This window comes from Calliphora vicina, chromosome 4, assembly GCF_958450345.1.
Source record: "Calliphora vicina chromosome 4, idCalVici1.1, whole genome shotgun sequence".
Lineage (NCBI taxonomy): Eukaryota > Metazoa > Arthropoda > Insecta > Diptera > Calliphoridae > Calliphora > Calliphora vicina.
In genome coordinates this window covers 56659016-56683908 of record NC_088783.1, presented here as the reverse complement: position 1 = coordinate 56683908, position 24893 = coordinate 56659016, and the positions used below count along the sequence as shown (strand labels likewise).

The following is a 24893-nucleotide window of genomic DNA, read 5'->3' as shown; positions in this document are numbered from 1 at the left end:
AAATTATTTGTTTAAACCACTTTGCTAAAATATGGACTTACTACATGTGTTTAATAAAGACTAATTTTCAATATCTTTGAAAATGTTTTAATATATTTAATATGTTTTTCTATTTTGTATATATGTTTTTTTATTTAAAAATAACGTATTTTTTTAGTAAATATTACTGTAGGTCTTGTATTATTTTAGTTTTTTCAAAAATATCCCAAATATACATACAAAATTTCAGCAGTTTCTCACAGCAAAGAGCTGAAAATAAATAAAATTCAGTTTCAAACTAAAAAACTCTTTGTTGAATATCAACGAAAATAAAAAAACCATCACACAAAACAAAAGACTTAAGATAAAAGCATGTAAAAATAAAACTAAAGCATACTTTTTGGCTGAACAATAAATAACAGAAACTGTGTTACCACATTGATGAAAATGCTACACACATTTGGGAATGTTATTATTTTACATTATTAAACATTTTGAATAGTATTTTACATAAAGTTATACATAATATTGTTTTTATATCATGAAAAATTAAAAACATTATAGAAAAATAATCTTCACAATAGATTCTAAAGAAACTAAAGTTTTAGGCATAGGGTACCATAGGGACGAGAAGAAATAGTCAAAAACCTAACACTTGCAACAACAAAATACATGTTAGTCAATGTATTTTGTTGTCGTTTCTGACATGTGATTTGTTGTATTCTTGTTTTACAATACAGGGTGTCTCGTCTCGTCTGTTTCCTCTAGAAAATTTATGCTATTGATAACTTGTCTAAAGAACCATAAAGCTACTTCCTTTAAAAACCAGTAATCGATAACTCTCTTATATAATTTATTGATATTGATAACTTTTTAGAGATTTTTGGTAATTTTTTTAAATTTTTATCTTCTAATTTGAAAGTAAATTTAATTTGGCTCAAGTCCATTTTTTATATTGAATTAAAAATGTGGGATTTTTTCAAATTTCAATTCTAAGTTCGCTATGACCTTTTCCCATCTTTCTGGCAACATATGGATTCCGAGCCAAAAGAACTGCTCATCTTTTGAGGCCAAGAAAGAATTAAGCAAATATCGGAGCGTTGTCATGATGAAAAATTATAGAAATCTAAAATTATCGATAGCTTTTCTATAGAAATGTAAAATTATCGATATCTTTTCTATAGAAATGTAAAATTATCGATATCTTTTCTATAGAAATGTAAAGTTATCGATAACTTTTCTATAGAAAAGTAAAGTTATCGATAACTTTTCTATAGAAAAGTAAAGTTATCGATAACTTTTCTATAGAAAAGTAAAGTTATCGATAACTTTTCTATAGAAAAGTAAAGTTATCGATAACTTTTCTATAGAAAAGTAAAGTTATCGATAACTTTTCTATAGAAAAGTAAAGTTATCGATAACTTTTCTATAGAAAAGTAAAGTTATCGATAACTTTTCTATAGAAAAGTAAAGTTATCGATAACTTTTCTATAGAAAAGTAAAGTTATCGATAACTTTTCTATAGAAAAGTAAAGTTATCGATAACTTTTCTATAGAAAAGTAAAGTTATCGATACCTTTTCTACAGAAAAGTAAAGTTATCGATAACTTTTCTATAGAAAAGTAAAGTTATCGATAACTTTTCTATAGAAAAGTAAAGTTATCGATAACTTTTCTATAGAAAAGTAAAGTTATCGATAACTTTTCTATAGAAAAGTAAAGTTATCGATAACTTTTCTATAGAAAAGTAAAGTTATCGATAACTTTTCTATAGAAAAGTAAAGTTATCGATAACTTTTCTATAGAAAAGTAAAGTTATCGATAACTTTTCTATAGAAAAGTAAAGTTATCGATAACTTTTCTATAGAAAAGTAAAGTTATCGATAACTTTTCTATAGAAAAGTAAAGTTATCGATAACTTTTCTATAGAAAAGTAAAGTTATCGATAACTTTTCTATAGAAAAGTAAAGTTATCGATAACTTTTCTATAGAAAAGTAAAGTTATCGATAACTTTTCTATAGAAAAGTAAAGTTATCGATAAGTTTTCTATAGAAAAGTAAAGTTATCGATAACTTTTCTATAGAAAAGTAAAGTTATCGATAACTTTTCTATAGAAAAGTAAAGTTATCGATAACTTTTCTATAGAAAAGTAAAGTTATCGATAACTTTTCTATAGAAAAGTAAAGTTATCGATAACTTTTCTATAGAAAAGTAAAGTTATCGATAACTTTTCTATAGAAAAGTAAAGTTATCGATAACTTTTCTATAGAAAAGTAAAGTTATCGATAACTTTTCTATAGAAAAGTAAAGTTATCGATAACTTTTCTCTAGAAAAGTAAAGTTATCGATAACTTTTCTCTTGTAAAGTAAAGTTATCGATAACTTTTCTCTTGTAAAGTAAAGTTATTGATAACTTTACTTTTCTCTAGAAAAGTAGAGTTATTGATAACTTTACTTTTCTCTAGAAAAGTAGAGTTATTGATAATTTTTCTATAGAAAACAAATGTTAACGATAACTTTTCTATAGAAAACTAAATTGATCGATAACTTCTTTATAGAAACCCAAAGTTATCGATAAATTTTCTATAGAAAACCAAGGTTGTCGATAACTTTTCTGTAAAAAAATAAATTTATCGATAACTTTTCTGTAGAAAACTAAATTTATCGATATCTTTTCGGTTTAAAAAAAACCTATTGTAAATTTGTACATTTTTTATATAAAAAATTTGCATGATACAATATTTCATTGTTCATACTCTTGCATTTGTCACATAGTTTCCCCATTCCGATGTTCTAAATTTAAGGTTTTTGGTTCTCTATATCTTTATTTTAATATGGCATCTTTACTTTATATTACAGTTAAATTTTAGTTAAAAACTCCTCAATATATGCTATAGTTTATTGTTAAATTTCTTTAATCAAACATTTCCTCAAACTGTTAAAAAGAGATTTTTCAGTTTACACAAACTATTTTTCTCTTACACACTGCTAAGTTACTCTTTAAAACTCTAACAACAGGTTACATAAAAAATTTCCCAAACAATTGCTAAACATGGCTTTTGTGTTTTGTTTTTGTTATCAGAGATAACAAACAATAAACACAAAATACCCCTTTTAAATGTGAGGGAAATTTTACCTGTTGTTTAAACCAGACATCGGCAGAGAGTAAAATTGCCTTTGCACACTAACACCACTTTGCGTTTTTTGAGTAGCGCTCTCTGGCATTCAGTGCACTGATACAAAGGTTTGTAAGAATGATTTCGTTTAATTTTTTTTGCCAATTACGTACGTGTGAAAGAAAATAAAACCAGAGAGCTCTTAAGGTGGCTCTTTGCCGACGTCTGGTTTAAACAGAGTAAAATAGTGTTTAACATGCTCTTAAGTTAAACAGACGTAAGTGGCGCAATAATTTCGTATTCATAATAGGTGTCGAATATTAAATTTCTTAGCAAAACAATAATAATAACAACTTTAAATTTGAATGTGTGTGTGTGTAATAAATGTTGTTTTTGCTTTTGTAAAGAAAATAACAAACAAAAAGAAATTGAAAGAAATTATTTATTGTAATATAAAATTTTGCTTAAATATTGATTTATTTACATATATGCAAAAAGCAAAATGTGTTTGATAACAAGAATAAAAAATTGTACTGTAACCGTGAAACTTAAAGCGTTTTTTCAAAAATCCACAACAACGACTACAGCAAATGAGGCGCAACATTTATTAACAAAAAAATTATAAAAAAGTTTGAGTTTGTTGGAGAGACGAGTGTTAAAATAGCTAGAAAAAATTAGCAGACAAATTTACAAAGAAATAGCTTAAAACTTAAATGTATAAACTTTTGACATTACAAGTCAAAATGTGAATTAATGAAAAGTATAAAAGAAACAAAACGAATTTAACAAGAAATTATTTAAATAAGTGTTTTGTAGGGAATACAAAAGTTTATTAAAATTTGCACCTTTTTTGATCATTATTGATTAAAGTGAAGAAAAATAAAAACCCTTTTGCAATACTTAAAGAAATAAAAAACAGGTGCATTTGGAAATATAAAAAAACGAAGAAGTTTTTGAAACATCACATGTGTTTGAAGTCTTTCAAAATAAATTTATTGTTATAGCGAAAATAAACGCTTCTTTTAAAATAAAATAAAAAAACTAAACCCCTTTTATATTAAACACAAAACCAGCCATTAAGCATTTATATAAATGAGGGATGTTTTAGTGCCAAAAACAACCTATTTTTTTAACACAAGTGTGCAAAACCCCTTAGATATGTGACTAGTGAAGCATAAAACTAAAGTTATTTAAATTTAACTAAAATAATAACAAAAATAATAATTTGCTTATAACTTTATTGCTGTGCAAAAAAAAAAGAAACAAATCAACACCCACCTTTTTTTTAAATAAAATATTACTCAATACAATGGATACCGTGGCCATAAAAACCGCACCACCCCATGCGCCCCTTTCATCGACTGTGCAACAAAAGCAGTCAAAACTTAATACCAATCACACAAACAATTCAAACTCTAGTAGTTCTACTACTGCTGCTGCTACTGCCAGTTCAACAGATTGTCTGAAATATACAAAATCTGGTATTGGCGCATTTTTTCAAACCTGCAAGGTAAGATAACAAAGATTATTGCTAATAAATATACAATTGTTTGCTGTTATTAAAGCTTTTGCTGCAGTTAGTTAGATGTTTTATATGATAATTTATGTATTTCTACTTATGTTGTGGAATTTTAGTTGAAATACTTGTATGTATTTGAGTGTATGTTTTTCTTTTTTGTTGCATTAGGAATTTAAATTTATATTGATTTGAAATTTAAGTATTTTTAATTGAATTTGAAATAATTATTGTTGCAAAATTATAGTGCAGCTGATGCTACAAGGTTTTAAGCATGTTTTTATTAAGATTCTAAAAGCCAAACTTGATTTTAGTTAACTTATGTATGAAATATCACACTTGTGAGTCACATTTTTTAACACAAACCTATTAAAATCTTGATTTTTTTAATGAAATTCAATTTAAAAAACACCAATTTTTTAATATTAATGAAGATTAAGTTAAGCTTTTAGAATATTGTTTAAAATAACATTTTGAACTTGGGCGCAGTGTATAAAAATGAAGAGTTTCGGATATAAACAAATTATCGAAACTTTGCAATCAAATAAATATGAAGTGATTTTGAAGAATTTCGAAATGATTTCAATGAGTTTTCTATAGAAATTAAACTGAACTAAAGTTTTCTAAAAAAAGTTAGAGATAATTTTTGTTTCCAATTAAAAAAACAATATAGATCACTTTTATTTTCTATAGAAAAGTTACCGAAATGTCTTATTTTCCTTAGAAATGTTATCGATAACATTTATTTTCTTGAGAAAATTTATTGATGACTTTTGTTTTCTATACAACAGTTATCGATAATTTTTGTTTTCTATAGAAAAGTTATCGATAACTTTTGTTTTCTATAGAAAAGTTATCGATAACTTTACTTTTCAATACAAAAATTATCGATAACTTTTGGTTTCTATAAAAAGGTATCGTTAACTTTACTTTTCTATAGAAAAGTTATCGTTAACTTTACTTTTCTATAGAAAAGTTATCGATAACTTTACTTTTCTATAGAAAAGTTATCGATAACTTTACTTTTCTATAGAAAAGTTATCGATAACTTTACTTTTCTATAGAAAAGTTATCGATAACTTTACTTTTCTATAGAAAATTTATCGATAACTTTACTTTTCTATAGAAAAGTTATCGATAACTTTACTTTTCTATAGAAAAGTTATCGATAACTTTACTTTTCTATAGAAAAGTTATCGATAACTTTACTTTTCTATAGAAAAGTTATCGATAACTTTACTTTTCTATAGAAAAGTTATCGATAACTTTACTTTTCTATAGAAAAGTTATCGATAACTTTACTTTTCTATAGAAAAGTTATCGATAACTTAACTTTTCTATAGAAAAGTTATCGATAACTTTACTTTTCTAAAGAAAAGTTATCGATAACTTTACTTTTCTAAAGAAAAGTTATCGATAACTTTACTTTTCTAAAGAAAAGTTATCGATAACTTTACTTTTCTAAAGAAAAGTTATCGATAACTTTACTTTTCTAAAGAAAAGTTATTGATAACTTTACTTTTCTAAAGAAAAGTTATCGATAACTTTACTTTTCTATAGAAAAGTTATCGATAACTTTACTTTTCTATAGAAAAGTTATCGATAACTTTACTTTTCTATAGAAAAGTTATCGATAACTTTACTTTTCTATAGAAAAGTTATCGATAACTTTACTTTTCTATAGAATAGTTATCGATAACTTTACTTTTCTATAGAATAGTTATCGATAACTTTACTTTCAGTTGTCTATTTTGTGTAAATTAAGAAAATAAAAAGATCCATTTCAGAGATATCCAAAGAGAAAGGAAATTTTCCGATTTTGGAGGTCATTTTGCAAAGAAGATATGTAATTTTTATGAAATATTTACAAAGATAAAACCGAATACTTACAAAAGATATCATCATTGTTAATATCGAAAGACGTATTCCAAAGTTATTCAATCCTGAACATTGCTAGTTTTTCACAAAAGTGTGCGAGATGTTTAAATTTAGGCGGTTTTAAATTATGAACCATATACTCTATTTACACATAATAAAATGAGTATTTAAGAGTTTGAATTTTAACAAAATCAAACCAGAGAAAAATTAAAAATTCTATTTTAAGTAGTTAAACAAGTTATCAGTAGCAAATTGCTCACGTTTCAGCATAAACCATCCAATTTTGCAATTAATGTTTTTTTTTTGTATAGTTATCAAAACCAAAAAATTAATTAATTATTTAGCATAAAATAAGTGTCACTTTCTATGAGTTATAAGCTCGACCATTCAAATAAAAACAAAACTATTTACATTCTTTGAATAATAAAACAAAAGGTTTAAGACACAAACAAACTCAAAAACAGACATAAAAATACAATATACATAATTATTAGAAAAAAAAAACAGACGACGACACAATTTCATATGACAATTTTCCAAAGAATATTTAAATAGCCAAATAAAAACAAACAGATACTATCATAGGCCCAATTATAAAGAAATTCTTCAGAACTATAACAACTACTGTATTCTGTCAAACAAATACTTTAACTAAGAGTATTTTTGGTGTGAGTTTTATTTGGAAATGCATAACAAATCATTAATTTTAATAGTTTCTTGATATTAAAACCATAATGTCAAATAATAATGAAAAATTTAATTGTTTACCGGTAACTTAACTACCAAAACTAAAAGCCTTTAAAAACAACCAAAACAACCCTAAAAAGAAAGTAGATGCAAATCAACAAGACCTTTGAAATAGCTGACAAAATCCATTTAAATAAACCACAATAATGACAAGTGAGTGAAGATAAATATGCCGAGTTAAATATGTTTCGACGTAAAACTTTACGTCATTACATATTTGCAAATATGTTTCGGCGTAACGCCTTACGTTATTACATATTTATAAATTCGTTTTTAGTATTTGTGACATATTTGCCAATTTAGGACATATTCACAAATATGTTTTGTTTTTTGTGACATATTTGCAATACTTACATACACTCATATTCAAAAACTATTTAATACATATTTTTAAAAAATAGCTTGTGGACAAACTATGATAGATGACAGGATGGGACATACCTCATTTTAAAGGGAAATGAACCAGCATTAGTCACCAACATAGCTCTTTTTCCAAAATTTCGTCTGACTATTTTTAATATTTTTTTGAAAATTTTAATTTTTCAATGTTGATCCTCGGAAGATTTTTCGACAATTCTGGACAAACTAAGATAGATGCCAGGATGGGACATACCTCATTTTAAAGGGAAATGAACCTGCATTATTCACCAACATAGCTCTTTTTCCAAAATTTCGTCTGACTATTTTTAATATTTTTTTGAAAATTTTAATTTTTCAATGTTGATCCTCGAAAGATTTTTCGACAATTCTGGACAAACTAGGATAGATGCCAGGGTGGGACATACCTCATTTTAAAGGGAAATGAACCTGCATTAGTCACCAACATAGCTCTTTTTCCAAAATTTCGTCTGACTATTTTTAATATTTTTTTGAAAATTTTCATTTTTCAATGTTGATCCTTGGAACAATTTTCGACAATTCTGGACAAACTAAGATAGATGCCAGGGTGGGACATACCTCATTTTAATGGGAAATGAACCTGCATTATTCACCAACATAGCTCTTTTTCCAAAATTTCGTCTGACTATTTTTAATATTTTTTTGAAAATTTTCATTTTTCAATGTTGATCCTTGGAACAATTTTCGACAATTCTGGACAAACTAAGATAGATGCCAGGGTGGGACATACCTCATTTTAAAGGGAAATGAACCTGCATTAGTCACCAACATAGCTCTTTTTCCAAAATTTCGTCTGACTATTTTTAATATTTTTTTGAAAATTTTAATTTTTCAATGTTGATCCTTGGAACAATTTTCGACAATTCTGGACAAACTAAGATAGATGCCAGGATGGGACATACCTCCTTTTAAAGGGAAATGAACCAGCATTATTCACCAACATAGCTCTTTTTCCAAAATTTCGTCTGACTATTTTTAATATTTTTATGAAAATTTTAATTTTTCAATATTGATCCTCGGAAGAATTTTCGAAAATTGTGGACAAACTAAGATAGATGCCAGGATGGGACATACCTGATTTTAAAGGGAAATGAACCAGCATTAGTCATCAACATAGCTCTTTTTCCAAAATTTCGTCTGACTATTTTTAATATTTTTTTGAAAATTTTAATTTTTCAATGTTGATCCTCGGAAGATTTTTCGACAATTCTGGACAAACTAAGATAGATGCCAGGATGGGACATACCTCATTTTAAAGGGAAATGAACCTGCATTATTCACCAACATAGCTCTTTTTCCAAAATTTCGTCTGACTATTTTTAATATTTTTTTGAAAATTTTAATTTTTCAATGCTGATCCTCGAAAGATTTTTCGACAATTCTGGACAAACTAAGATAGATGCCAGGATGGGACATACCTCCTTTTAAAGGGAAATGAACCAGCATTATTCACCAACATAGCTCTTTTTCCAAAATTTCGTCTGACTATTTTTAATATTTTTATGAAAATTTTAATTTTTCAATGTTGATCCTCGGAAGATTTTTCGACAATTCTGGACAAACTAAGATAGATGCCAGGGTGGGACATACCTCATTTTAAAGGGAAATGAACCTGCATTATTCACCAACATAGCTCTTTTTCCAAAATTTCAACTGACTATTTTTAATATTTCTTTGAAAATTTTAATTTTTCAATGTTGATCCTTGGAACAATTTTCGAAAATTGTGGACAAACTAAGATAGATGCCAGGATGGGACATACCTGATTTTAAAGGGAAATGAACCTGCATTATTCACCAACATAGCTCTTTTTCCAAAATTTCGTCTGACTATTTTTAATATTTTTATGAAAATTTTAATTTTTCAATATTGATCCTCGGAAGAATTTTCGAAAATTGTGGACAAACTAAGATAGATGCCAGGATGGGACATACCTGATTTTAAAGGGAAATGAACCAGCATTAGTCATCAACATAGCTCTTTTTCCAAAATTTCGTCTGACTATTTTTAATATTTTTTTGAAAATTTTCATTTTTCAATGTTGATCCTTGGAAAAATTGTGGACAATTCTGGACAAACTAAGATAGATGCCAGGATGGGACATACCTGATTTTAAAGGGAAATGAACCAGCATTATTCACCAACATAGCTCTTTTTCCAAAATTTCGTCTGACTATTTTTAATATTTTTTTGAAAATTTTAATTTTTCAATGTTGATCCTTGGAACAATTTTCGACAATTCTGGACAAACTAAGATAGATGCCAGGGTGGGACATACCTCATTTTAAAGGGAAATGAACCTGCATTAGTCACCAACATAGCTCTTTTTCCAAAATTTCGTCTGACTATTTTTAATATTTTTTTGAAAATTTTCATTTTTCAATGTTGATCCTTGGAACAATTTTCGACAATTCTGGACAAACTAAGATAGATGCCAGGGTGGGACATACCTCATTTTAATGAGAAATGAACCTGCATTATTCACCAACATAGCTCTTTTTCCAAAATTTCGTCTGACTATTTTTAATATTTTTTTGAAAATTTTAATTTTTCAATGTTGATCCTCGAAAGATTTTTCGACAATTCTGGACAAACTAGGATAGATGCCAGGGTGGGACATACCTCATTTTAAAGGGAAATGAACCTGCATTAGTCACCAACATAGCTCTTTTTCCAAAATTTCGTCTGACTATTTTTAATATTTTTTTGAAAATTTTAATTTTTCAATGTTGATCCTTGGAACAATTTTCGACAATTCTGGACAAACTAAGATAGATGCCAGGGTGGGACATACCTCATTTTAAAGGGAAATGAACCTGCATTAGTCACCAACATAGCTCTTTTTCCAAAATTTCGTCTGACTATTTTTAATATTTTTTTGAAAATTTTCATTTTTCAATGTTGATCCTTGGAACAATTTTCGACAATTCTGGACAAACTAAGATAGATGCCAGGGTGGGACATACCTCATTTTAAAGGGAAATGAACCTGCATTATTCACCAACATAGCTCTTTTTCCAAAATTTCAACTGACTATTTTTAATATTTCTTTGAAAATTTTAATTTTTCAATGTTGATCCTTGGAACAATTTTCGAAAATTGTGGACAAACTAAGATAGATGCCAGGATGGGACATACCTGATTTTAAAGGGAAATGAACCTGCATTATTCACCAACATAGCTCTTTTTCCAAAATTTCGTCTGACTATTTTTAATATTTTTATGAAAATTTTAATTTTTCAATATTGATCCTCGGAAGAATTTTCGAAAATTGTGGACAAACTAAGATAGATGCCAGGATGGGACATACCTGATTTTAAAGGGAAATGAACCAGCATTAGTCATCAACATAGCTCTTTTTCCAAAATTTCGTCTGACTATTTTTAATATTTTTTTGAAAATTTTCATTTTTCAATGTTGATCCTTGGAAAAATTGTGGACAATTCTGGACAAACTAAGATAGATGCCAGGATGGGACATACCTGATTTTAAAGGGAAATGAACCAGCATTATTCACCAACATAGCTCTTTTTCCAAAATTTCGTCTGACTATTTTTAATATTTTTTTGAAAATTTTAATTTTTCAATGTTGATCCTTGGAACAATTTTCGACAATTCTGGACAAACTAAGATAGATGCCAGGGTGGGACATACCTCATTTTAAAGGGAAATGAACCTGCATTATTCACCAACATAGCTCTTTTTCCAAAATTTCGTCTGACTATTTTTAATATTTTTTTTGAAAATTTTAATTTTTCAATGTTGATCCTTGGAACAATTTTCGACAATTCTGGACAAACTAAGATAGATGCCAGGGTGGGACATACCTCATTTTAAAGGGAAATGAACCTGCATTAGTCACCAACATAGCTCTTTTTCCAAAATTTCGTCTGACTATTTTTAATATTTTTTTGAAAATTTTAATTTTTCAATGTTGATCCTTGGAACAATTTTCGAAAATTGTGGACAAACTAAGATAGATGCCAGGATGGGACATACCTGATTTTAAAGGGAAATGAACCAGCATTAGTCGCCAACATAGCTCTTTTTCCAAAATTTCGTCTGACTATTTTTAATATTTTTTTGAAAATTTTAATTTTTCAATGTTGATCCTCGAAAGATTTTTCGACAATTCTGGACAAACTAGGATAGATGCCAGGGTGGGACATACCTCATTTTAAAGGGAAATGAACCTGCATTAGTCACCAACATAGCTCTTTTTCCAAAATTTCGTCTGACTATTTTTAATATTTTTTTGAAAATTTTCATTTTTCAATGTTGATCCTTGGAACAATTTTCGACAATTCTGGACAAACTAAGATAGATGCCAGGGTGGGACATACCTCATTTTAAAGGGAAATGAACCTGCATTAGTCACCAACATAGCTCTTTTTCCAAAATTTCGTCTGACTATTTTTAATATTTTTTTGAAAATTTTAATTTTTCAATGTTGATCCTTGGAACAATTTTCGACAATTCTGGACAAACTAAGATAGATGCCAGGATGGGACATACCTCCTTTTAAAGGGAAATGAACCAGCATTATTCACCAACATAGCTCTTTTTCCAAAATTTCGTCTGACTATTTTTAATATTTTTATGAAAATTTTAATTTTTCAATATTGATCCTCGGAAGAATTTTCGAAAATTGTGGACAAACTAAGATAGATGCCAGGATGGGACATACCTGATTTTAAAGGGAAATGAACCAGCATTAGTCATCAACATAGCTCTTTTTCCAAAATTTCGTCTGACTATTTTTAATATTTTTTTGAAAATTTTAATTTTTCAATGTTGATCCTCGGAAGATTTTTCGACAATTCTGGACAAACTAAGATAGATGCCAGGATGGGACATACCTCATTTTAAAGGGAAATGAACCTGCATTATTCACCAACATAGCTCTTTTTCCAAAATTTCGTCTGACTATTTTTAATATTTTTTTGAAAATTTTAATTTTTCAATGCTGATCCTCGAAAGATTTTTCGACAATTCTGGACAAACTAAGATAGATGCCAGGATGGGACATACCTCCTTTTAAAGGGAAATGAACCAGCATTATTCACCAACATAGCTCTTTTTCCAAAATTTCGTCTGACTATTTTTAATATTTTTATGAAAATTTTAATTTTTCAATGTTGATCCTCGGAAGATTTTTCGACAATTCTGGACAAACTAAGATAGATGCCAGGGTGGGACATACCTCATTTTAAAGGGAAATGAACCTGCATTATTCACCAACATAGCTCTTTTTCCAAAATTTCAACTGACTATTTTTAATATTTCTTTGAAAATTTTAATTTTTCAATGTTGATCCTTGGAACAATTTTCGAAAATTGTGGACAAACTAAGATAGATGCCAGGATGGGACATACCTGATTTTAAAGGGAAATGAACCTGCATTATTCACCAACATAGCTCTTTTTCCAAAATTTCGTCTGACTATTTTTAATATTTTTATGAAAATTTTAATTTTTCAATATTGATCCTCGGAAGAATTTTCGAAAATTGTGGACAAACTAAGATAGATGCCAGGATGGGACATACCTGATTTTAAAGGGAAATGAACCAGCATTAGTCATCAACATAGCTCTTTTTCCAAAATTTCGTCTGACTATTTTTAATATTTTTTTGAAAATTTTCATTTTTCAATGTTGATCCTTGGAAAAATTGTGGACAATTCTGGACAAACTAAGATAGATGCCAGGATGGGACATACCTGATTTTAAAGGGAAATGAACCAGCATTATTCACCAACATAGCTCTTTTTCCAAAATTTCGTCTGACTATTTTTAATATTTTTTTGAAAATTTTAATTTTTCAATGTTGATCCTTGGAACAATTTTCGACAATTCTGGACAAACTAAGATAGATGCCAGGGTGGGACATACCTCATTTTAATGGGAAATGAACCTGCATTATTCACCAACATAGCTCTTTTTCCAAAATTTCGTCTGACTATTTTTAATATTTTTTTGAAAATTTTCATTTTTCAATGTTGATCCTTGGAACAATTTTCGACAATTCTGGACAAACTAAGATAGATGCCAGGGTGGGACATACCTCATTTTAAAGGGAAATGAACCTGCATTAGTCACCAACATAGCTCTTTTTCCAAAATTTCGTCTGACTATTTTTAATATTTTTTTGAAAATTTTAATTTTTCAATGTTGATCCTTGGAACAATTTTCGACAATTCTGGACAAACTAAGATAGATGCCAGGATGGGACATACCTCCTTTTAAAGGGAAATGAACCAGCATTATTCACCAACATAGCTCTTTTTCCAAAATTTCGTCTGACTATTTTTAATATTTTTATGAAAATTTTAATTTTTCAATATTGATCCTCGGAAGAATTTTCGAAAATTGTGGACAAACTAAGATAGATGCCAGGATGGGACATACCTGATTTTAAAGGGAAATGAACCAGCATTAGTCATCAACATAGCTCTTTTTCCAAAATTTCGTCTGACTATTTTTAATATTTTTTTGAAAATTTTCATTTTTCAATGTTGATCCTCGGAAGATTTTTCGACAATTCTGGACAAACTAAGATAGATGCCAGGGTGGGACATACCTCATTTTAAAGGGAAATGAACCTGCATTTCCAATGAACCTGTTGTTCCAAGGATCAACATTGAAAAATTAAAATTTTCAAAAAAATATTAAAAATAGTCAGACGAAATTTTGGAAAAAGAGCTATGTTGGTGACTAATGCAGGTTCATTTCCCTTTAAAATGAGGTATGTCCCACCCTGGCATCTATCTTAGTTTGTCCAGAATTGTCGAAAATTGTTCCAAGGATCAACATTGAAAAATTAAAATTTTCCAAAAAATATTAAAAATAGTCAGACGAAATTTTGGAAAAAGAGCTATGTTGGTGACTAATGCAGGTTCATTTCCCTTTAAAATGAGGTATGTCCCACCCTGGCATCTATCTTAGTTTGTCCAGAATTGTCGAAAAATCTTCCGAGGATCAACATTGAAAAATTAAAATTTTCAAAAAAATATTAAAAATAGTCAGACGAAATTTTGGAAAAAGAGCTATATTGGTGACTAATGCTGGTTCATTTCCCTTTAAAATGAGGTATGTCCCACCCTGGCATCTGTCTTAGTTTGTCCAGAATTGTCGAAAATTGTTCCAAGGATCAACATTGAAAAATTAAAATTTTCAAAAAAATATTAAAAATAGTCAGACGAAATTTTGGAAAAAGAGCTATATTGGTGACTAATGCAGGTTCATTTCCCTTTAAAATGAGGTATGTCCCACCCTGGCATCTATCCTAGTTTGTCCAGAATTGTCGAAAAATCTTTCGAGGATCAACATTGAAAAATTAAAATTTTCAAAAAAATATTAAAAATAGTCAGACGAAATTTTGGAAAAAGAGCTATGTTGGTGAATAATGCAGGTTCATTTCTCATTAAAATGAGGTATGTCCCACCCTGGCATCTATCTTAGTTTGTCCAGAATTGTCGAAAATTGTTCCAAGGATCAACATTGAAAAATTAAAATTTTCAAAAAAATATTAAAAATAGTCAGACGAAATTTTGGAAAAAGAGCTATGTTGGTGAATAATGCTGGTTCATTTCCCTTTAAAATCAGGTATGTCCCATCCTGGCATCTATCTTAGTTTGTCCAGAATTGTCCACAATTTTTCCAAGGATCAACATTGAAAAATGAAAATTTTCAAAAAAATATTAAAAATAGTCAGACGAAATTTTGGAAAAAGAGCTATGTTGATGACTAATGCTGGTTCATTTCCCTTTAAAATCAGGTATGTCCCATCCTGGCATCTATCTTAGTTTGTCCACAATTTTCGAAAATTCTTCCGAGGATCAATATTGAAAAATTAAAATTTTCATAAAAATATTAAAAATAGTCAGACGAAATTTTGGAAAAAGAGCTATGTTGGTGAATAATGCAGGTTCATTTCCCTTTAAAATCAGGTATGTCCCATCCTGGCATCTATCTTAGTTTGTCCACAATTTTCGAAAATTGTTCCAAGGATCAACATTGAAAAATTAAAATTTTCAAAGAAATATTAAAAATAGTCAGTTGAAATTTTGGAAAAAGAGCTATGTTGGTGAATAATGCAGGTTCATTTCCCTTTAAAATGAGGTATGTCCCACCCTGGCATCTATCTTAGTTTGTCCAGAATTGTCGAAAAATCTTCCGAGGATCAACATTGAAAAATTAAAATTTTCATAAAAATATTAAAAATAGTCAGACGAAATTTTGGAAAAAGAGCTATGTTGGTGAATAATGCTGGTTCATTTCCCTTTAAAAGGAGGTATGTCCCATCCTGGCATCTATCTTAGTTTGTCCAGAATTGTCGAAAAATCTTTCGAGGATCAGCATTGAAAAATTAAAATTTTCAAAAAAATATTAAAAATAGTCAGACGAAATTTTGGAAAAAGAGCTATGTTGGTGAATAATGCAGGTTCATTTCCCTTTAAAATGAGGTATGTCCCATCCTGGCATCTATCTTAGTTTGTCCAGAATTGTCGAAAAATCTTCCGAGGATCAACATTGAAAAATTAAAATTTTCAAAAAAATATTAAAAATAGTCAGACGAAATTTTGGAAAAAGAGCTATGTTGATGACTAATGCTGGTTCATTTCCCTTTAAAATCAGGTATGTCCCATCCTGGCATCTATCTTAGTTTGTCCACAATTTTCGAAAATTCTTCCGAGGATCAATATTGAAAAATTAAAATTTTCATAAAAATATTAAAAATAGTCAGACGAAATTTTGGAAAAAGAGCTATGTTGGTGAATAATGCTGGTTCATTTCCCTTTAAAAGGAGGTATGTCCCATCCTGGCATCTATCTTAGTTTGTCCAGAATTGTCGAAAATTGTTCCAAGGATCAACATTGAAAAATTAAAATTTTCAAAAAAATATTAAAAATAGTCAGACGAAATTTTGGAAAAAGAGCTATATTGGTGACTAATGCTGGTTCATTTCCCTTTAAAATGAGGTATGTCCCACCCTGGCATCTGTCTTAGTTTGTCCAGAATTGTCGAAAATTGTTCCAAGGATCAACATTGAAAAATTAAAATTTTCAAAAAAATATTAAAAATAGTCAGACGAAATTTTGGAAAAAGAGCTATATTGGTGACTAATGCAGGTTCATTTCCCTTTAAAATGAGGTATGTCCCACCCTGGCATCTATCCTAGTTTGTCCAGAATTGTCGAAAAATCTTTCGAGGATCAACATTGAAAAATTAAAATTTTCAAAAAAATATTAAAAATAGTCAGACGAAATTTTGGAAAAAGAGCTATGTTGGTGAATAATGCAGGTTCATTTCTCATTAAAATGAGGTATGTCCCACCCTGGCATCTATCTTAGTTTGTCCAGAATTGTCGAAAATTGTTCCAAGGATCAACATTGAAAAATTAAAATTTTCAAAAAAATATTAAAAATAGTCAGACGAAATTTTGGAAAAAGAGCTATGTTGGTGAATAATGCTGGTTCATTTCCCTTTAAAATCAGGTATGTCCCATCCTGGCATCTATCTTAGTTTGTCCAGAATTGTCCACAATTTTTCCAAGGATCAACATTGAAAAATGAAAATTTTCAAAAAAATATTAAAAATAGTCAGACGAAATTTTGGAAAAAGAGCTATGTTGATGACTAATGCTGGTTCATTTCCCTTTAAAATCAGGTATGTCCCATCCTGGCATCTATCTTAGTTTGTCCACAATTTTCGAAAATTCTTCCGAGGATCAATATTGAAAAATTAAAATTTTCATAAAAATATTAAAAATAGTCAGACGAAATTTTGGAAAAAGAGCTATGTTGGTGAATAATGCAGGTTCATTTCCCTTTAAAATCAGGTATGTCCCATCCTGGCATCTATCTTAGTTTGTCCACAATTTTCGAAAATTGTTCCAAGGATCAACATTGAAAAATTAAAATTTTCAAAGAAATATTAAAAATAGTCAGTTGAAATTTTGGAAAAAGAGCTATGTTGGTGAATAATGCAGGTTCATTTCCCTTTAAAATGAGGTATGTCCCACCCTGGCATCTATCTTAGTTTGTCCAGAATTGTCGAAAAATCTTCCGAGGATCAACATTGAAAAATTAAAATTTTCATAAAAATATTAAAAATAGTCAGACGAAATTTTGGAAAAAGAGCTATGTTGGTGAATAATGCTGGTTCATTTCCCTTTAAAAGGAGGTATGTCCCATCCTGGCATCTATCTTAGTTTGTCCAGAATTGTCGAAAAATCTTTCGAGGATCAGCATTGAAAAATTAAAATTTTCAAAAAAATATTAAAAATAGTCAGACGAAATTTTGGAAAAAGAGCTATGTTGGTGAATAATGCAGGTTCATTTCCCTTTAAAATGAGGTATGTCCCATCCTGGCATCTATCTTAGTTTGTCCAGAATTGTCGAAAAATCTTCCGAGGATCAACATTGAAAAATTAAAATTTTCAAAAAAATATTAAAAATAGTCAGACGAAATTTTGGAAAAAGAGCTATGTTGATGACTAATGCTGGTTCATTTCCCTTTAAAATCAGGTATGTCCCATCCTGGCATCTATCTTAGTTTGTCCACAATTTTCGAAAATTCTTCCGAGGATCAATATTGAAAAATTAAAATTTTCATAAAAATATTAAAAATAGTCAGACGAAATTTTGGAAAAAGAGCTATGTTGGTGAATAATGCTGGTTCATTTCCCTTTAAAAGGAGGTATGTCCCATCCTGGCATCTATCTTAGTTTGTCCAGAATTGTCGAAAATTGTTCCAAGGATCAACATTGAAAAATTAAAATTTTCAAAAAAATATTAAAAATAGTCAGACGAAATTTTGGAAAAAGAGCTATGTTGGTGACTAATGCAGGTTCATTTCCCTTTAAAATGAGGTATGTCCCACCCTGGCATCTATCTTAGTTTGTCCAGAATTGTCGAAAATTGTTCCAAGGATCAACATTGAAAAATGAAAATTTTCAAAAAAATATTAAAAATAGTCAGACGAAATTTTGGAAAAAGAGCTATGTTGGTGAATAATGCAGGTTCATTTCCCATTAAAATGAGGTATGTCCCACCCTGGCATCTATCTTAGTTTGTCCAGAATTGTCGAAAATTGTTCCAAGGATCAACATTGAAAAATTAAAATTTTCAAAAAAATATTAAAAATAGTCAGACGAAATTTTGGAAAAAGAGCTATGTTGGTGACTAATGCAGGTTCATTTCCCTTTAAAATGAGGTATGTCCCACCCTGGCATCTATCTTAGTTTGTCCAGAATTGTCGAAAATTGTTCCAAGGATCAACATTGAAAAATTAAAATTTTCAAAAAAATATTAAAAATAGTCAGACGAAATTTTGGAAAAAGAGCTATGTTGGTGACTAATGCAGGTTCATTTCCCTTTAAAATGAGGTATGTCCCACCCTGGCATCTATCCTAGTTTGTCCAGAATTGTCGAAAAATCTTTCGAGGATCAACATTGAAAAATTAAAATTTTCAAAAAAATATTAAAAATAGTCAGACGAAATTTTGGAAAAAGAGCTATGTTGGTGAATAATGCAGGTTCATTTCTCATTAAAATGAGGTATGTCCCACCCTGGCATCTATCTTAGTTTGTCCAGAATTGTCGAAAATTGTTCCAAGGATCAACATTGAAAAATGAAAATTTTCAAAAAAATATTAAAAATAGTCAGACGAAATTTTGGAAAAAGAGCTATGTTGGTGACTAATGCAGGTTCATTTCCCTTTAAAATGAGGTATGTCCCACCCTGGCATCTATCTTAGTTTGTCCAGAATTGTCGAAAATTGTTCCAAGGATCAACATTGAAAAATTAAAATTTTCAAAAAAATATTAAAAATAGTCAGACGAAATTTTGGAAAAAGAGCTATGTTGGTGACTAATGCAGGTTCATTTCCCTTTAAAATGAGGTATGTCCCACCCTGGCATCTATCCTAGTTTGTCCAGAATTGTCGAAAAATCTTTCGAGGATCAACATTGAAAAATTAAAATTTTCAAAAAAATATTAAAAATAGTCAGACGAAATTTTGGAAAAAGAGCTATGTTGGTGAATAATGCAGGTTCATTTCTCATTAAAATGAGGTATGTCCCACCCTGGCATCTATCTTAGTTTGTCCAGAATTGTCGAAAATTGTTCCAAGGATCAACATTGAAAAATGAAAATTTTCAAAAAAATATTAAAAATAGTCAGACGAAATTTTGGAAAAAGAGCTATGTTGGTGACTAATGCAGGTTCATTTCCCTTTAAAATGAGGTATGTCCCACCCTGGCATCTATCTTAGTTTGTCCAGAATTGTCGAAAATTGTTCCAAGGATCAACATTGAAAAATTAAAATTTTCAAAAAAATATTAAAAATAGTCAGACGAAATTTTGGAAAAAGAGCTATGTTGGTGAATAATGCTGGTTCATTTCCCTTTAAAATCAGGTATGTCCCATCCTGGCATCTATCTTAGTTTGTCCAGAATTGTCCACAATTTTTCCAAGGATCAACATTGAAAAATGAAAATTTTCAAAAAAATATTAAAAATAGTCAGACGAAATTTTGGAAAAAGAGCTATGTTGATGACTAATGCTGGTTCATTTCCCTTTAAAATCAGGTATGTCCCATCCTGGCATCTATCTTAGTTTGTCCACAATTTTCGAAAATTCTTCCGAGGATCAATATTGAAAAATTAAAATTTTCATAAAAATATTAAAAATAGTCAGACGAAATTTTGGAAAAAGAGCTATGTTGGTGAATAATGCAGGTTCATTTCCCTTTAAAATCAGGTATGTCCCATCCTGGCATCTATCTTAGTTTGTCCACAATTTTCGAAAATTGTTCCAAGGATCAACATTGAAAAATTAAAATTTTCAAAGAAATATTAAAAATAGTCAGTTGAAATTTTGGAAAAAGAGCTATGTTGGTGAATAATGCAGGTTCATTTCCCTTTAAAATGAGGTATGTCCCACCCTGGCATCTATCTTAGTTTGTCCAGAATTGTCGAAAAATCTTCCGAGGATCAACATTGAAAAATTAAAATTTTCATAAAAATATTAAAAATAGTCAGACGAAATTTTGGAAAAAGAGCTATGTTGGTGAATAATGCTGGTTCATTTCCCTTTAAAAGGAGGTATGTCCCATCCTGGCATCTATCTTAGTTTGTCCAGAATTGTCGAAAAATCTTTCGAGGATCAGCATTGAAAAATTAAAATTTTCAAAAAAATATTAAAAATAGTCAGACGAAATTTTGGAAAAAGAGCTATGTTGGTGAATAATGCAGGTTCATTTCCCTTTAAAATGAGGTATGTCCCATCCTGGCATCTATCTTAGTTTGTCCAGAATTGTCGAAAAATCTTCCGAGGATCAACATTGAAAAATTAAAATTTTCAAAAAAATATTAAAAATAGTCAGACGAAATTTTGGAAAAAGAGCTATGTTGATGACTAATGCTGGTTCATTTCCCTTTAAAATCAGGTATGTCCCATCCTGGCATCTATCTTAGTTTGTCCACAATTTTCGAAAATTCTTCCGAGGATCAATATTGAAAAATTAAAATTTTCATAAAAATATTAAAAATAGTCAGACGAAATTTTGGAAAAAGAGCTATGTTGGTGAATAATGCTGGTTCATTTCCCTTTAAAAGGAGGTATGTCCCATCCTGGCATCTATCTTAGTTTGTCCAGAATTGTCGAAAATTGTTCCAAGGATCAACATTGAAAAATTAAAATTTTCAAAAAAATATTAAAAATAGTCAGACGAAATTTTGGAAAAAGAGCTATGTTGGTGACTAATGCAGGTTCATTTCCCTTTAAAATGAGGTATGTCCCACCCTGGCATCTATCTTAGTTTGTCCAGAATTGTCGAAAATTGTTCCAAGGATCAACATTGAAAAATGAAAATTTTCAAAAAAATATTAAAAATAGTCAGACGAAATTTTGGAAAAAGAGCTATGTTGGTGACTAATGCAGGTTCATTTCCCTTTAAAATGAGGTATGTCCCACCCTGGCATCTATCCTAGTTTGTCCAGAATTGTCGAAAAATCTTTCGAGGATCAACATTGAAAAATTAAAATTTTCAAAAAAATATTAAAAATAGTCAGACGAAATTTTGGAAAAAGAGCTATGTTGGCGACTAATGCTGGTTCATTTCCCTTTAAAATCAGGTATGTCCCATCCTGGCATCTATCTTAGTTTGTCCACAATTTTCGAAAATTGTTCCAAGGATCAACATTGAAAAATTAAAATTTTCAAAAAAATATTAAAAATAGTCAGACGAAATTTTGGAAAAAGAGCTATGTTGGTGACTAATGCAGGTTCATTTCCCTTTAAAATGAGGTATGTCCCACCCTGGCATCTATCTTAGTTTGTCCAGAATTGTCGAAAATTGTTCCAAGGATCAACATTGAAAAATTAAAATTTTCAAAAAAAATATTAAAAATAGTCAGACGAAATTTTGGAAAAAGAGCTATGTTGGTGAATAATGCAGGTTCATTTCCCTTTAAAATGAGGTATGTCCCACCCTGGCATCTATCTTAGTTTGTCCAGAATTGTCGAAAATTGTTCCAAGGATCAACATTGAAAAATTAAAATTTTCAAAAAAATATTAAAAATAGTCAGACGAAATTTTGGAAAAAGAGCTATGTTGGTGAATAATGCTGGTTCATTTCCCTTTAAAATCAGGTATGTCCCATCCTGGCATCTATCTTAGTTTGTCCAGAATTGTCCACAATTTTTCCAAGGATCAACATTGAAAAATGAAAATTTTCAAAAAAATATTAAAAATAGTCAGACGAAATTTTGGAAAAAGAGCTATGTTGATGACTAATGCTGGTTCATTTCCCTTTAAAATCAGGTATGTCCCATCCTGGCATCTATCTTAGTTTGTCCACAATTTTCGAAAATTCTTCCGAGGATCAATATTGAAAAATTAAAATTTTCATAAAAATATTAAAAATAGTCAGACGAAATTTTGGAAAAAGAGCTATGTTGGTGAATAATGCAGGTTCATTTCCCTTTAAAATCAGGTATGTCCCATCCTGGCATCTATCTTAGTTTGTCCACAATTTTCGAAAATTGTTCCAAGGATCAACATTGAAAAATTAAAATTTTCAAAGAAATATTAAAAATAGTCAGTTGAAATTTTGGAAAAAGAGCTATGTTGGTGAATAATGCAGGTTCATTTCCCTTTAAAATGAGGTATGTCCCACCCTGGCATCTATCTTAGTTTGTCCAGAATTGTCGAAAATTGTTCCAAGGATCAACATTGAAAAATGAAAATTTTCAAAAAAATATTAAAAATAGTCAGACGAAATTTTGGAAAAAGAGCTATGTTGGTGACTAATGCAGGTTCATTTCCCTTTAAAATGAGGTATGTCCCACCCTGGCATCTATCTTAGTTTGTCCAGAATTGTCGAAAATTGTTCCAAGGATCAACATTGAAAAATTAAAATTTTCAAAAAAATATTAAAAATAGTCAGACGAAATTTTGGAAAAAGAGCTATGTTGGTGACTAATGCAGGTTCATTTCCCTTTAAAATGAGGTATGTCCCACCCTGGCATCTATCCTAGTTTGTCCAGAATTGTCGAAAAATCTTTCGAGGATCAACATTGAAAAATTAAAATTTTCAAAAAAATATTAAAAATAGTCAGACGAAATTTTGGAAAAAGAGCTATGTTGGTGAATAATGCAGGTTCATTTCTCATTAAAATGAGGTATGTCCCACCCTGGCATCTATCTTAGTTTGTCCAGAATTGTCGAAAATTGTTCCAAGGATCAACATTGAAAAATGAAAATTTTCAAAAAAATATTAAAAATAGTCAGACGAAATTTTGGAAAAAGAGCTATGTTGGTGACTAATGCAGGTTCATTTCCCTTTAAAATGAGGTATGTCCCACCCTGGCATCTATCTTAGTTTGTCCAGAATTGTCGAAAATTGTTCCAAGGATCAACATTGAAAAATTAAAATTTTCAAAAAAATATTAAAAATAGTCAGACGAAATTTTGGAAAAAGAGCTATGTTGGTGAATAATGCTGGTTCATTTCCCTTTAAAATCAGGTATGTCCCATCCTGGCATCTATCTTAGTTTGTCCAGAATTGTCCACAATTTTTCCAAGGATCAACATTGAAAAATGAAAATTTTCAAAAAAATATTAAAAATAGTCAGACGAAATTTTGGAAAAAGAGCTATGTTGATGACTAATGCTGGTTCATTTCCCTTTAAAATCAGGTATGTCCCATCCTGGCATCTATCTTAGTTTGTCCACAATTTTCGAAAATTCTTCCGAGGATCAATATTGAAAAATTAAAATTTTCATAAAAATATTAAAAATAGTCAGACGAAATTTTGGAAAAAGAGCTATGTTGGTGAATAATGCAGGTTCATTTCCCTTTAAAATCAGGTATGTCCCATCCTGGCATCTATCTTAGTTTGTCCACAATTTTCGAAAATTGTTCCAAGGATCAACATTGAAAAATTAAAATTTTCAAAGAAATATTAAAAATAGTCAGTTGAAATTTTGGAAAAAGAGCTATGTTGGTGAATAATGCAGGTTCATTTCCCTTTAAAATGAGGTATGTCCCACCCTGGCATCTATCTTAGTTTGTCCAGAATTGTCGAAAAATCTTCCGAGGATCAACATTGAAAAATTAAAATTTTCATAAAAATATTAAAAATAGTCAGACGAAATTTTGGAAAAAGAGCTATGTTGGTGAATAATGCTGGTTCATTTCCCTTTAAAAGGAGGTATGTCCCATCCTGGCATCTATCTTAGTTTGTCCAGAATTGTCGAAAAATCTTTCGAGGATCAGCATTGAAAAATTAAAATTTTCAAAAAAATATTAAAAATAGTCAGACGAAATTTTGGAAAAAGAGCTATGTTGGTGAATAATGCAGGTTCATTTCCCTTTAAAATGAGGTATGTCCCATCCTGGCATCTATCTTAGTTTGTCCAGAATTGTCGAAAAATCTTCCGAGGATCAACATTGAAAAATTAAAATTTTCAAAAAAATATTAAAAATAGTCAGACGAAATTTTGGAAAAAGAGCTATGTTGATGACTAATGCTGGTTCATTTCCCTTTAAAATCAGGTATGTCCCATCCTGGCATCTATCTTAGTTTGTCCACAATTTTCGAAAATTCTTCCGAGGATCAATATTGAAAAATTAAAATTTTCATAAAAATATTAAAAATAGTCAGACGAAATTTTGGAAAAAGAGCTATGTTGGTGAATAATGCTGGTTCATTTCCCTTTAAAAGGAGGTATGTCCCATCCTGGCATCT

The 24893-nt window shown here is 29.5% G+C and overlaps 1 protein-coding gene across 2 annotated transcripts in view; it reads left to right on the top strand.

Moving 5' to 3' along the window:
• The window catches only part of ec (echinus), a 236796-nt gene that overhangs the window by 113683 nt on the left and 98220 nt on the right, over window positions 1–24893 (top strand). Inside the window, exon 1 of one of the 2 annotated variants that reach the window (XM_065506897.1) lies at window positions 4397–4605. The exons of the other annotated variant lie outside the window; for it this stretch is intronic. Within the exon in view, the coding sequence (XP_065362969.1) occupies window positions 4405–4605 (201 nt within the window). The 5' untranslated portion in view covers window positions 4397–4404. Of the gene's footprint in view, window positions 1–4396; window positions 4606–24893 lie in introns of those variants that run through there. 2 annotated transcript variants of the gene reach the window in all.